Source organism: Pezoporus flaviventris, unplaced genomic scaffold (genome assembly GCF_033815535.1).
Source record: "Pezoporus flaviventris isolate CSIRO_AGI_PZ_B2104156 unplaced genomic scaffold, CSIRO_AGI_Pfla_v1 ptg000078l, whole genome shotgun sequence".
NCBI lineage: Eukaryota > Metazoa > Chordata > Aves > Psittaciformes > Psittacidae > Pezoporus > Pezoporus flaviventris.
The window spans coordinates 2,636,835-2,649,502 of NW_026892626.1; the positions used below are offsets into that span (position 1 = coordinate 2,636,835).

The window sequence follows — 12,668 nt, forward strand, 5'->3', positions numbered from 1 at the left end:
GGAAATCTGCTGCAAACATAAATATGGGCTTTCATAATCAAAGTTCAGTTAAGATTAAGGTTGGAGTACAGTCGTATTTTCAGTGGTGTTAAGAGTTGAGCTGGACAGGATGAAATAGCCTTTGCTGTAGAAGGGTATTAGTAGAAGCACAGGCAGTTTGTTTACCCCTACCCCATTTTTAGGCTTTTTTTTTTTCCCTTCACAAAAGCTTGTAGAAGAAAGATTTAGTTCTTAAACTGATTAGCATGTAAGCCAGTATGATTTTATTTTCCTCACTGTACAGGAAATTTGTAAATGAACTGGTGGATATGGCTTTGTTCCTAAAGCTCCGGGGTATGTGTGTTCTTTTTTCTTAATTTAAATATGTACAGTTTCAAATTATGAGATTTGGGAATGTAGAAGTGGTGCAGCCAGGATTGTTTTCTGAAATTGATTTATGAAATCATCAGAATGAATGAACCCTTACAATACTGTAATCTCGTGTTCTAATGTCATGTTCAAATGATATCTGTGTCAATGTGTGTTAAAGGGGGTAGACCATGCACTTTCACTGAGTACTGTTTTAGGCTCTGGTCTGAGCCTGCTGACAGAGCATTACCAAGTACTTTATGAAGGGTAATAGCTAGTTTGAGACTTTTAAGTGACATAGTTAAATGTTGTACATGTGTAGATTGTTGATAGTTACTGTGATACTTTGGTCACTTGGATATTCTCTGCTCATATTATTACTGCAATATCCTTTTGTTCTTACTTTTTTTTTTTTTCTGAGTAATAAAATTTTACGGAGCACTCTGTCTTGCTGTTGTTGTTTGTTGGTGTAGTAAGTACCAGCAGGGGCCGCAATTGATCTCCTTTAGTTGCTCAGTTCCTATGTGTAGTTAACAGCTATAAAATAGAAAGTAAATCTTGTGGTTTTCAATTCTTGATGCTTAGCAATTTCTAAATGAAAAGAGCCACAGGATCAACAGAAGCATGCACGCTACCATCAGTTCCCATTTCAGAGAAGGCTTTGGTGGGAGGAAGGGGGAAAGTATGTGAAAACAATTCCAAAACCAGTGAAATGCTTAGGAAATAATCTAATTGTCATTAGAACCAAATTCAGCCGACTGTTCATATAAGTTAATGCCTTTAAAGCATCTGATCCCAGATACATTCAATAATAATTTCTTTCTCAAGTTCATTGTTACTAGTTGCAGATCCCCTGGGCAGCAGGAATTCAGTTCTGTGACAAAGCCAGATACTGAAGCTCTTTTTTTTTATTGCAATTAGCAGAAGATTTATTAAATGGTGAGGCTTAGAGCCTGGTTGCATAGCAACTAATTCTAACACATCAGAGAAGAAAAATGGGATGCAATAGTGCAAGGAGAAAAGCTGTGAGTCTCCAGTGACTGGATTTTTGTGCTTCTTGCTTCTGCAGACAACGCCTGAAATGAAATTTTGGGTGTTTATTCTTTTCCTCCTTTCATTCCAGCTTACTAGCACAGTACTAACCCTTGCTTGGTTCTTTTGACATGCAGGCCAGAAAATTGTGTTCTGAGAAGCTGTAATTTAGAATTTCTGCCATTTTGAATGATCTTCCTGACTTTACGTCAGCACATTTGTCATGTAGAGGTCAACTTGGCAGGAGATAGAGCTCAAAAAATACTACTCGAGAGAAATCCTCATCTGCAGAGGGTTCCACTGAGTATAGAAGACATCCTTTGAAACCTCACCCTACTTTATGGATTATTCTGTATTATAACCAATTTTATTAACAAGTTTGTCAGAAGTTTTGTATTTATGTGCCTATTCCATGTCATTTTCCAGTGTGTAAAACATTGCATTTACCTTCTCATACTTGAATCACAAACAGCTTTGTTTTCTCCAATTATTGTCATTGGAAGATTGTATTTTCAGCATTTTTTACACCATCAGAATAATCTGTCCTACAAGCATAAGTCTCTCAGTTTTGCTTTGCAGTGGAAAAAAGGGAAGTTCCAAAACTTTAATTTTAGAAGGATGCTACTTGTGTCCTTCTGTACAAGGTTCTTTGGCTATAGTGCTGGTTTTAGTAAATAAGTGGGCACCTGTTTTTACCACTATAATTTCACTCAGTTTTTAAAGTTGGGTGTAACCACAAAGGTTAGCAAAGGGTGTAGTGTTGTACATTATTCTCTATTTTTTCATATGTTCTGGAAAAAGCCCCCAGTTTTTTCATGATCACTGAATAACTTTACTGGATAATGAAACCTACATACCATATTTTGATCTTGGTACGTAGGTAAATAAGGTGTATGTTTTATGTACTTTGTCCTCTAAATAGCTTTTGATGTGTTTTGTAACTTGGTTGCCACCACTTACTGACAGCTACTAAATTCCTGTGACTTCTCTGAAAGAGAACTGTGGAAAGAGTGTGTATAAATTTAATCACTGAGAAAAAAGCAGTTCATCTTATGGACTTCTATTTTTTCATCAGGACCCTACTAAACAGTACCTGTGTTGTCTAATTTGTTTCCTGCTACGATTTGCCTTAACAGTAGTAACATGACAGGATAATATTTGCAGAATCTTGGGGCACTAAATAAACCCTTAATATCCAGTGTTCACACAGGCAGCTTAGGGAGCATGTCTTTAAAGGTCAGACTTCTGATTTAAGATGTAGATCATCTGTTGGAAGTTTATTTGTTTCTGAAAATATCTGTGTAAATTTGCACTGTGGAAAATAAACCCAAAAAGTCATTCCTGTAGCCTGTTCCCAGCCCACCCTGCTATTCCATCTGCAGGATTGCAGGGGAGTGCTGCAAGACCTTGTGTACAAGAGAGATGATTTCACTTACAGCTCAGTCTTCATAACAGGTGATTGCAAATCAGACTTTTCCAATCTTAACAGCAGAAGAGTTGTTAAACTTAGGACTTTTCTGGAGGTTGCTGGTAAGTTGGCAGGTGTTTCTTAAAGCATGGCATTTCTCTATGTATTTCATGCTCTGAATGTGACCTTACAAAAGCTTTATAGGAGTTAGACTTTTGCATGTAGTATGCAAGGAAATTAAAAAAGGTTTTGGAGGAAATATCTGCTTTATTAGCAATTAGGCACTACGGATTAATTTCAACAATAAAGGACAGTTTTGGGGGTTTTAAAAAGTGAAGTTTAATATGAATGATTTAATTTGCATATTCCTTCATTTTTTATCAGTAAAAAAAAAACAAACCATAAAAAAGACCTGGTTTGGAATTACTGGTTTGCACATGGAAGTTGTTGCAAAAGTAACTCTTAAGATGACACAATTTTCAAGACTTTACTAGTAATCTCGTATATGTCTTTATGAAACTCTGATTATCATATGAATTTTGAAGTATGCTGGTATTGAATGCTGATTGTTAATAGCAGTTGTATAGCTCTTTCCATTAGTGTTACTTTACAGACTGTAAATGACACCAAGCACAAAGCAGTTCAGAAATGGGACATACGCATGTTTTCTGAAGTGGGTTGACCTGGCCATCCTCTCACTGTTACTTAGGAGGAGGAAAAAGATTGAGGTTGCAAAGTCCAGAAATAAAAAAAAAATACCTAGTGTATGGTTGCTGCCACAACACTGTTTTTTAAGGTTTTATTTATTTATTCCTTTTTCTAATGTACACAATGAATGAGATAGAAGTCTGCTTAAAAAAAAAGATTATGATCATACACTCATCTGAGAGGCAAGTACAACATAGACAAAAGCTGAGGAACTGGATGTTCTGGTAGATCTGAAGTGAACCTGCCATGGTGCATGACACTGGAGTTTACTTTGTCTGTATTCAGCTGACTCTTCTGACATGCTCCTAGAAGTTTTCAAGAAGCATAAATGAGAGTAAGAAATTATGATTTTTTTTTTTTTTTAAGTTTTGAATGTTATGCTTGAATTAAATAGGAAGCTGCCCTTTCAGTTATATTGTTACTTGCATCAGAAGATGATGAAATATAAGGTTTTGATTTTTTTTTTTTTTTCCTTGGTATCTCTTCATTTGATTACACAAGTGAATGTCTGACTCTGTTATATTTTAGGTGGATGGTGAGGTTAAAGAGGTGTTGAAAAACTGTATAGTTCTTGTGTTTGTTTTGAGTAATTGGTAGAAAATATGACTGCTTAATACTCACCACTTCAAGAAGAAATAGCATAGGTACAGCAATAAAGCAAAAGCACTGCTAGGGTAAGCACAGGCTGCACAAGCCTCCTTAGCCCGGACTGTGTTTGTGTTGATCCTTTCTTCCACATCTCCACTGCTACATGTAGTTGAACTAAACTAGTAAGAAGTACTGAGTATGAAGTCTGTTTGCTTTTGTGGTCCTAAATTAAGCGTTAGTTTTTGTGATAATGCAATGTACAGTTTCTTCTTTGCTGGGTCACTACAGTACTGTCTATTCCATAACTCTCAGAAAAAATTAGGCAAATGGAAATAAAAAGCATTTTAATGTCTTTTATTTCTTCTCCTTTTAAGCCAGCCATGGTGTTTTAGCAGAATCTTGCTTTCATGCTCTGCTTTCTTGTGTGTGTGTTGGAGAGGGGAGTGAGAGAAGATAGGATTTCAGTTCTACTCATGCAGAAGATGCTGGATGGAATGAGGGAAAGAAGATTAAGTTATTAGGCAAGTTAAGGTTGCACTTTGAATAGGTTGGTAAAATTGGAAAAATGAAGACAATTTATAATGGCTTCACTGTTGAAGTGTTAATAAATCAGGGCACATTTAAACAGACTGAGTATGCGTATGGGCTGTTATTGTAGAGCATTCACCCCAGCATAGGTGCAGAGCCAGAAATACAATGACTTGTCTGAGTATCAATGGCTTTAATTTCTTCAGAGTCAGAGAAGTAATAGAACTAACTCAGACTGCACAATATCATATTTTAATGACATTCTTCAAATGTTTAAAATATCATTGGCTTGTTGCTTTCTTGAGGAAGATTCTGAATTCAGCTTAATCATTTAAGACATTCATTTTGTTAGTGTTACCGTACTCAAGGCTCACTATGGATTTGTTTTGCTTGTGTTGTACACTTGTAGAAGGCTTGAACACTTAGTGTTCTATTTTGCTCATCCTTAGAACAAGTTTTTATTTCACAGATAGGCTGATGGATTGTGGTCCACTTTCACAACACTCCATATTATTTTTTTGTGACTGTTACAGCCCACCTATTTTCCACTGCCAAAAAATCCCACCAGCAAACCACAATATAACACAACCAAAAAAAAACCCCTCAAACCCCCCAACTTTTCCAGTCTGCCCTCAGAGTGGCAGTGTCTCCTATGACCAAAAGAATACTAAGAGTGTGTTGAGTTTCATGGTGATCAAGTTTGATATAGCTAAATATAATACTTTACCCAATGATGGGTAAAGCAAGCTGGAAAGGCCTTTATACTGCAAGCACAGCCTTAGGAAGCCCGTTTAAAGTACTCAGATAATAATTTCTACAGGATCTGGATATTTTAATTTTTCAGAGAACATCTAGAGAACTTGTATAAAGATGCTAAGTTACTCCGGTAAAGTAATCATTCTTTCTGTGCTGAATTAATGAAGTGCAAAATCCCTCTAATGACCTACTGAAAGGTTTCTTGCTAATGTCAGTTAGTTCTCAAGCACTAGCGTGGAATGGGTAGGAAAATAATCATCGTCTTTCTTCATGGCCAGAGAAGCAGAAATGTTTTGGAAAAAATCTAGCATGAAAGATTGATTGGTGATGAATGATGAATTGGATTGATCGATGTCAGGTGATAGGAGGCTCCGACTGAGTCCTGCCAGGGGGATTTGCCAGCAATGCCAGCGTGGAATTGTGGTGTCTGTACTGACTGATATGCTCGATTGATGTATTGGAAATGTTCATATTTCATCCACTACTGGAGTTCAGCAAACTTAATCTGGCCCACAGGACAAAAATGTTAAGTTTGGGTGTGTTTTTTTTTTTCTTTTTTTTTTTTTTTTTTTAACTGGCAAAAATCTCTGTAACTATAGACAATATCAAGGAAGCAGAGACACCTTCCACTAGACCAGGTTGCTCCAAGCCCCATCCAGCCTGGCCTTGAACGTTGCCAGGGATGAGGCATTCAGATCTTTGAAGGCCTGTTGTATTTCATGTATTCATGCAAGATCTGGAAGCCAGAATCTGTTTTAGAAACTGTTAATATTTTTCTCTAAATTTATAGTAACTAGTAATAGTGCAGCTGTACGGTTACGTGGTGAAAGCTTTGTAATAGCAGAAGGATTCAAGTTGAGGCAGTGTTTAGCTGATGTTTTTCTGCATGGTATTCAGCTACCCTGGTATTACTGTTAAACCTAACTCTAGGGAAGTCCTTAAAAGTTATAAAAGTCAGCCTTTGTTGGACAAAAAAAATTCTTGGTGTAATGACAATGTGGTTTTTTAAGGTATTTATAGGAAATGAAAAGGTTTGCACAGGAAATGGTAAGATCTTAAGGTCCTTCCAACCCTAAATATTCTATGATTCTATGATTTGGAAATCCCATAGTCTTTAAGACATTCTTTAAGACTGAGTTTGAGAAGAAATGCTGTGAAGAAGCAGTGATGTTTTCTCTGTTCTGGTCTTGCTGTAACAGTTGTATTTCCTGAGTCTGAATTTCTAGAATAGAAAACAAGCAATTTGAAGTTAAGCAAGTAACAGCGTATCTTATTAGTATGCAAATAGTGAAGTAGTGAGAAGGTGCATTGTCCCCATATGTCTGTGATTAAAACAAAACAGCTGTAGCCACAGGCAAATTTGTCAACATCTGTGTTAAAGCCAGAAGCAGCCTAGTTAGATTTGATCAATACTTCTGTTGCTGTGTTGTATAATACCATTTTTGAAGATTGCTTAAATTAGTGGTCAGATTAAGAGTGTTTTTATGTACTTTTCTAATAGCAAATGATGCTGGCATCATCTTAAGTGTGTTGCTGAATTAGTGCCACTATGTACATGACTATACACACAGGAATTCATCTTTTCTGTCCCTTCTCTTTAGATGAACTTCGTCAAGCTATCGTGGCCATGATGAATAGAAAAGATGAACTGGAAGAACAGAATAGGTAGTTTTCTTTATCTAGTCAAGAGAGACTTAATTAAAAAATGAAAATCTGTTCTCTAGTACAAGCTGTTCTTTGTGTAAAGCTATGTGTAATTTTTATGTAATTTTTTTGATGTATATATTCTTCTGTCTGCAGGTCAACTTTTTCCTTTAAATTCAAATCATATATAACTCTTTCTCTTTGGAGCTTTGCTAGTTTTGCTTTTGTAGTTTTTTAAAACCAAAACTTATAGCCAAAAGATTCTTAAGATCCCTTAAAGCAGATTTCCAAGTGAGTAAAAGCTTCTCCTACACATAATTCAGAAAATTGCCATTCTGGTACAGAAGTGCTGTAGGATGGCTAACAATGTTATGCTGAAAGTGGCTGTTACTTGTGTCTTGCTGTTCACTTGGGACAAAATGACGATGTAAAAATGATAAGTGGCTTTTTTAAAATGCTGTCAAGCCTACTTTGTATTTATATAGCCTATTGGAACACATGGCTAGATGAATGAAAATACAAATGTGTTCAAGACATACTGTTGTTATGCTGTAGTAGGGCTGTTTTGGTAATTTACATTTTTCTGTAGATAATTTAGAGTTCGTTTGTTTTAGTATCGGGACTACCAGCTGATCCCCTTTTGCTGCCTCTTACCCTTACTCCCATAATTTCAAGTTAATGCTCCGTTCAGTTTCATGTTTTTTTTTTGGCAGAAGGACCAGGTCAGCATCACGCTGACCTTTGCTATCTCACTGAAAGTTTTACACAGAGGTCTATGGTATTGCTCTCACTGGAGACAAGACCCCTACCCGTCTCCTGCTCCTGCTAGTAAATACATTGCTTATAGATTACTCCTGAGATGTACAGACTTGCACTGAAGCACTGAAACCAGCTTTTAAGATGTTTTCTGTAATAAATTATTTCTTCCTGGTGGTACAGTAGATGCCATAATAGATTGCTCTTTGGGCATATGGATGAGAGTAACCCAAGTTCACAGAGTAAGTGCTGCCAACTGTTTTATTGGGTCCTTCTTCCTTGTAGATTTTCATATCTTTGCATAATCAAATTGTGAATTTATTATACTGAATAATAAAAATTTAGGGTGATGTCAGTGGTATCATTCAGGCAACCCACTTTTTAATTCATAAAGTATATTCTAATTACCAGGTAGTGTTAGCAGTGTTCTAACAGAGGCTGCTGCCTTCCTCCAGATCTCTGAGAAATCTCCTTGATGGAGAGATGGAGCATTCTGCAGCGCTAAGGCAGGAAATGGACAACTGGAGAAGGAAAGCAGCAGAGCAGGAAGAGCGACATGCCATGAAAGTCCAAGCGTTGGCACGGTAAGGAGTGCTGAAACTGTCATAAAAAGTAACAGCAGTGGAACAAGGAAATAAAAAATTCTGCATACAGGAGACAAGAATATTAAAGTAATTTTCAGAAGAGCATAAGTGAACACTGGGGCTGCAAAAATGATTTTAGGGCCATCAGGGATGGTCAGGCGTCTCAAGTGCATCTCTCTTGCAAGCAGAGATTGCGGGAGGTGGGCCTGGTTAGTCTAGAGAAGAGCAGACTGTGAGGGGATCTCATCAATGCAGATCAGTACCTCAAAGGCAGGTGCCAGGAAGATGGTGCCAGACCCTTTTCAGTGGTGCCCAGAGACAAGAAGAGGAGCAATAGCCATAAACTAAAACACAGTAAGTTTCACCTCAACATGAGGAAGAACTTCTTTCCACTGTGAGTGGCAGAGCACTGGAACAGGCTGTCCAGGGGAGTTTGTGGTGTTCTCCCTCTCTAGAGACATTCCAAACCCATCCGGACATGTTCCTGTGTAACCTGCTCCTGGTGGCCCTGCCTTGTCAAGGGGTTGGGCTGGATAATCTCCAGAGGTGCCTTCCAATCCTAATGGCTCTGTGATTTAGGACTAAAAATCACATGGACTTCAGTTGAATTTAGGCTGAAGAAAACCTTTGGAAGATTTTCTGACATTCAGCGAGTTTGTGGGTTTTATTTTGTCTAGTGTTAACAGTAAGAGAGAGTTTAAAATATTAGTAAAACTACCACTACAGCTTCAGAGGAAGGAATATTAGTGAACTGACCCTTGGACAACATCACATTTAATTTGAAGAAGTGATTAGACTAATACTAAGAAACATAAGCCAGGAAAATAGTGACAGTTAATGAGTCTAGATACAAAGCAATACATGTGTGTGTAAGGTAAATGAAAGATGACCTTTGTCTCTTCATATATGTACTTTTTCCAGTTCTGTCTCCTCAAACCACCCACCCCTCAGGAATATGCAACTAATTTTGTTCTAATTTTTACACAAATTTTAAATGTTTTTAATTGATTTTCATTTTACTTGTTATCTGTGAGATTCTTGGTATAGCTGTCTGCCCAGTCTGGAACAAATCAGAATATCAAGGTCCTGTGCGGTTTTTACCTTCTGTTGGATATATGGTATTGTTAATGTACCTAGCACTGTCTCCAAACAGTATTTTCCAAACCTTAAATTTGATACGTCTTTTAAATGTAAGGGGGCAGGGAGGGGAACAGAAACACCATGTGAATGTTGCAAATAGACTGATGTTGCTGTCCTAGAATAATGAAAAACTTGTTCTATTAGTGGAAATGGCTGCTTTGGTGCATGTGTAAATCATGAGGGGTTTTGGGATTTGTTTTGGGTTTTGGTTAGGTTTTCAAAAACACACAGGCTTGGTTGTTGGGATTCTAGCTCTCAGATCTGGAGCAGTGAGGACTTGTTTTGGAGACTTACTTCAATTTAATACTAATCTACGGTATTTCCTCTGGTAGATGTCTTGCATACTTCCACACTGAGCTTAGTATGGGGGCTCTTCTCCTCCCAGCAGGTTCTTACTTCAGTCAGTAGAAATTGTGCTGAGTGGCCCTAGTGTCATTTGAATCGAGTTAGGGTATTTGTGTCTTCATTGTTTTCAGTTACATAGAACCATGTCAGTGTCAGATGCTGCTGACGCATACCTCACGTACGTAGGCAGTAAAGAATGGATAATTGTCCTCGTCAGTGACATTTCCATCTGACCTGTCTTCCTTCTATCTGATTATTTAAGCATGACTTTGTTTTCCAGGGGCAAATGTTTTGTTTCTTTTTCTTGTCCCGTTGTCAGGTTTCCATGGCTGACCACTTTATCCGCCACTGTATCATAAGCAACAGTTGTTGCGAAACAGCATTAACAATACCAGTTTCGGAAGCGGTGCAATTGTTTGCTCCTAGCCCTAAGAAGGTCAGCTGGAACAGGCTGCTCAAGACCATTTCCATGTTTTTGACAGTGACCCATTATCAGCGTTCTTTCTAATGTGGTCCAAGGTGTTGTTGGCTTTCTTTTCCACAAAGGGGGCATTGATGGCTCATTGGCAGCTGCTTGTCCGCCAGGACTCACAGATCCTTTTCTGGAAAGCTGTTTTCCAGCTCCCAGTATGTATGGTTGCCTAAGACTATTCCTCCCCAGGTGCAGGACTCTGCATTTCCTCTTGTTGAGCCCTAAGGAATTTGACTGAGTCCAGTTCTCCAGCCTGTGCAGGTCCCTCTGGATGACAGCACAACTATCCCATGTATCAGCTGCTCCCCAGTGTTGTGTTGTCTATGAATTTGCTGAGGTGTGTCCCAGCATCCGCTTCATTAACAAAGCTGTTAAACAACATTGGCTCTGGCAGTGACTTGCCTCCATCTTGACTTTGTACCACAGCTATGCTGAAAGAATTTTAATCCTTCCCTTGTCTGAAAGTGATTTAGCTTAACAAAGGCTTTTGAAGGTAAATATTGTTGTAATCATGTGATTTTTCTTCTTACAATTCTAAATAAGCTCTAGAGTAGCCTATGATGCCTGAGATTTTGGGCATAATTCACATGTATAGTAAACAAACCTATCCCAAGTGTTGAATAACAGTAATCTCTCTCTTATCATAGGGGGAACTGTTTGTTTTCTGCCTGCGCAGGCAGAGTGCTTAGTGTTAATTGTGAGGTGACACAGCTGAGATTCCTGTATGTGTTTTGTTGCACAGCAGAACCACTATCTGAAAATGATAAATACAAAGCTTTCTTAAGAAAAAAAGTATTTAGAACATTACCAGTTCTGCCTTTGATGACACATCAAACTGAACTACTCACTTTGAGGGAGGGAGAGATCTGCACGAGTGGGTTTGACATTCATGTGATGCAGGGCAATTGAAACAAAGCCAATACTTCATCGTTTAATGGGTATAGGAATTGTCTATTCATATTTATTTGACTCACTTCCCCCACAGTTTTAGAATTTGCAGGGACATATGGGTGAATCAGATACTGCTCATGCACATACCTTTTTGAAGAATAGATTAGGAGCTTGTATAATAAGATCTAAACAGATGCTCACTTAGAATAACATTATTTTTAAACAAGTTTAATTTATTGCTGCTAAGACTGGGCATGTTGTGTTGATTGTTCTTCTCAAAGTCAGATTACCTTGTCACATAATGAAAACAGCATTGGGAGCTGCTTAGGTACAACAGATTCTTATGTCACTGGTTATTTTAGACTTTGGCTGCATTTCTTTAATGATTCATTGCAACTCATTGTCTGGCACATAAGAAACTGCATATAGCTATTTTGGAATATAGGTTTTTCTTCTAAATTCCTTTGCTGGTTCACTTTGTACACTGTAGGTAATGCTGCTGCAATAGTAAAAGTGGTAAAATTTATTAAGTAAATAATATTTTAAGCCATGAAGTTGGGCAAGATAAATTGAAGAATTTAAGATAACAAAGTTTGGAAAGTGCTGCATAATGCACTAGGTAAGTAAGAGGAAACTTAAGTTTCAGATATTTTGTAATAGTGAAATCTCACTATATATATATACATATATACCTTGAAAATAATTGATCGAATGCCTACATTAGAAAAATTTCCTCAGTTGTAATATTCTGAACATTTTAAAACAAAGAATTCAATAACAATCTGAGTATTGTAATTTGATGAAAAAAAATGTGTATTTCAATGTCCCTAAAGCTCTTGCAAAACATTTGATATAAATACCTTCCTGAAGGTTTTGGGAAAGCAGATTTCAGTGACATATTAGTCAGTGTTGAAATTATTACTGCTGGATATCTGCATTATTGATTTATCCAGTTGATCTTCTAGGCTCTCCAAAGAGTCTCTGGTCTCATAGACAAAATGCTGGCTTGCTTAGAGAAAGTTTCCTGAGTGTCCTAAGAAAACTGGAAAAATTCTTGGGTTACTTCAGTTTCAAGTAGTGGTAATCTCGTTCTTTCATGTGAAGTATTTGAATAGCTGTTTCATAACAGCTATGGTATTATTTAAAAAGGAGCAGTCTCAGCATTCAACCCATTTTCTAATGATAGAATAGACTAAATAGACTCTCTGGTATAATTTTGTAAGCTGTTTTTTTTCATTCTTGTTGTTTTAATTATTATCCCCCCCTTTCATGGATAAGCCTTTCTCAGATTGCATGGACATATTTTGCGCGTGGCTTCTCAGCAGTGCTGAAAGTTTTTAATCAAGACTGTGGTTTTGGTTGATTGTGTTTTTTGTTTTTTTTTTTTTTTTGTATGGAATACTTTTACATCCCTTTGTGAGGCAAAGAAAGGTATTGAAGTTAGCTGTGAAACCCGATAATCTTCAGA

General features: G+C 37.3%; 1 protein-coding gene across 7 annotated transcripts in view; it reads left to right on the plus strand.

Annotated features, from left to right (window-relative positions):
• The window catches only part of SNX29 (sorting nexin 29), a 120,865-nt gene that overhangs the window by 16,910 nt on the left and 91,287 nt on the right, over positions 1–12,668 (plus strand). For all 7 annotated transcript variants that reach the window (XR_009746909.1, XM_061473281.1, XM_061473282.1 and 4 more), the window contains exons 12-13: positions 6,970–7,033; positions 8,224–8,352. Coding sequence is in view for 6 of the 7 variants with exons in the window: in XM_061473281.1 (XP_061329265.1) it covers positions 6,970–7,033; positions 8,224–8,352 (193 nt within the window). In the remaining variant the exon portion in view is untranslated. The remainder of the gene's footprint in view (positions 1–6,969; positions 7,034–8,223; positions 8,353–12,668) is intronic.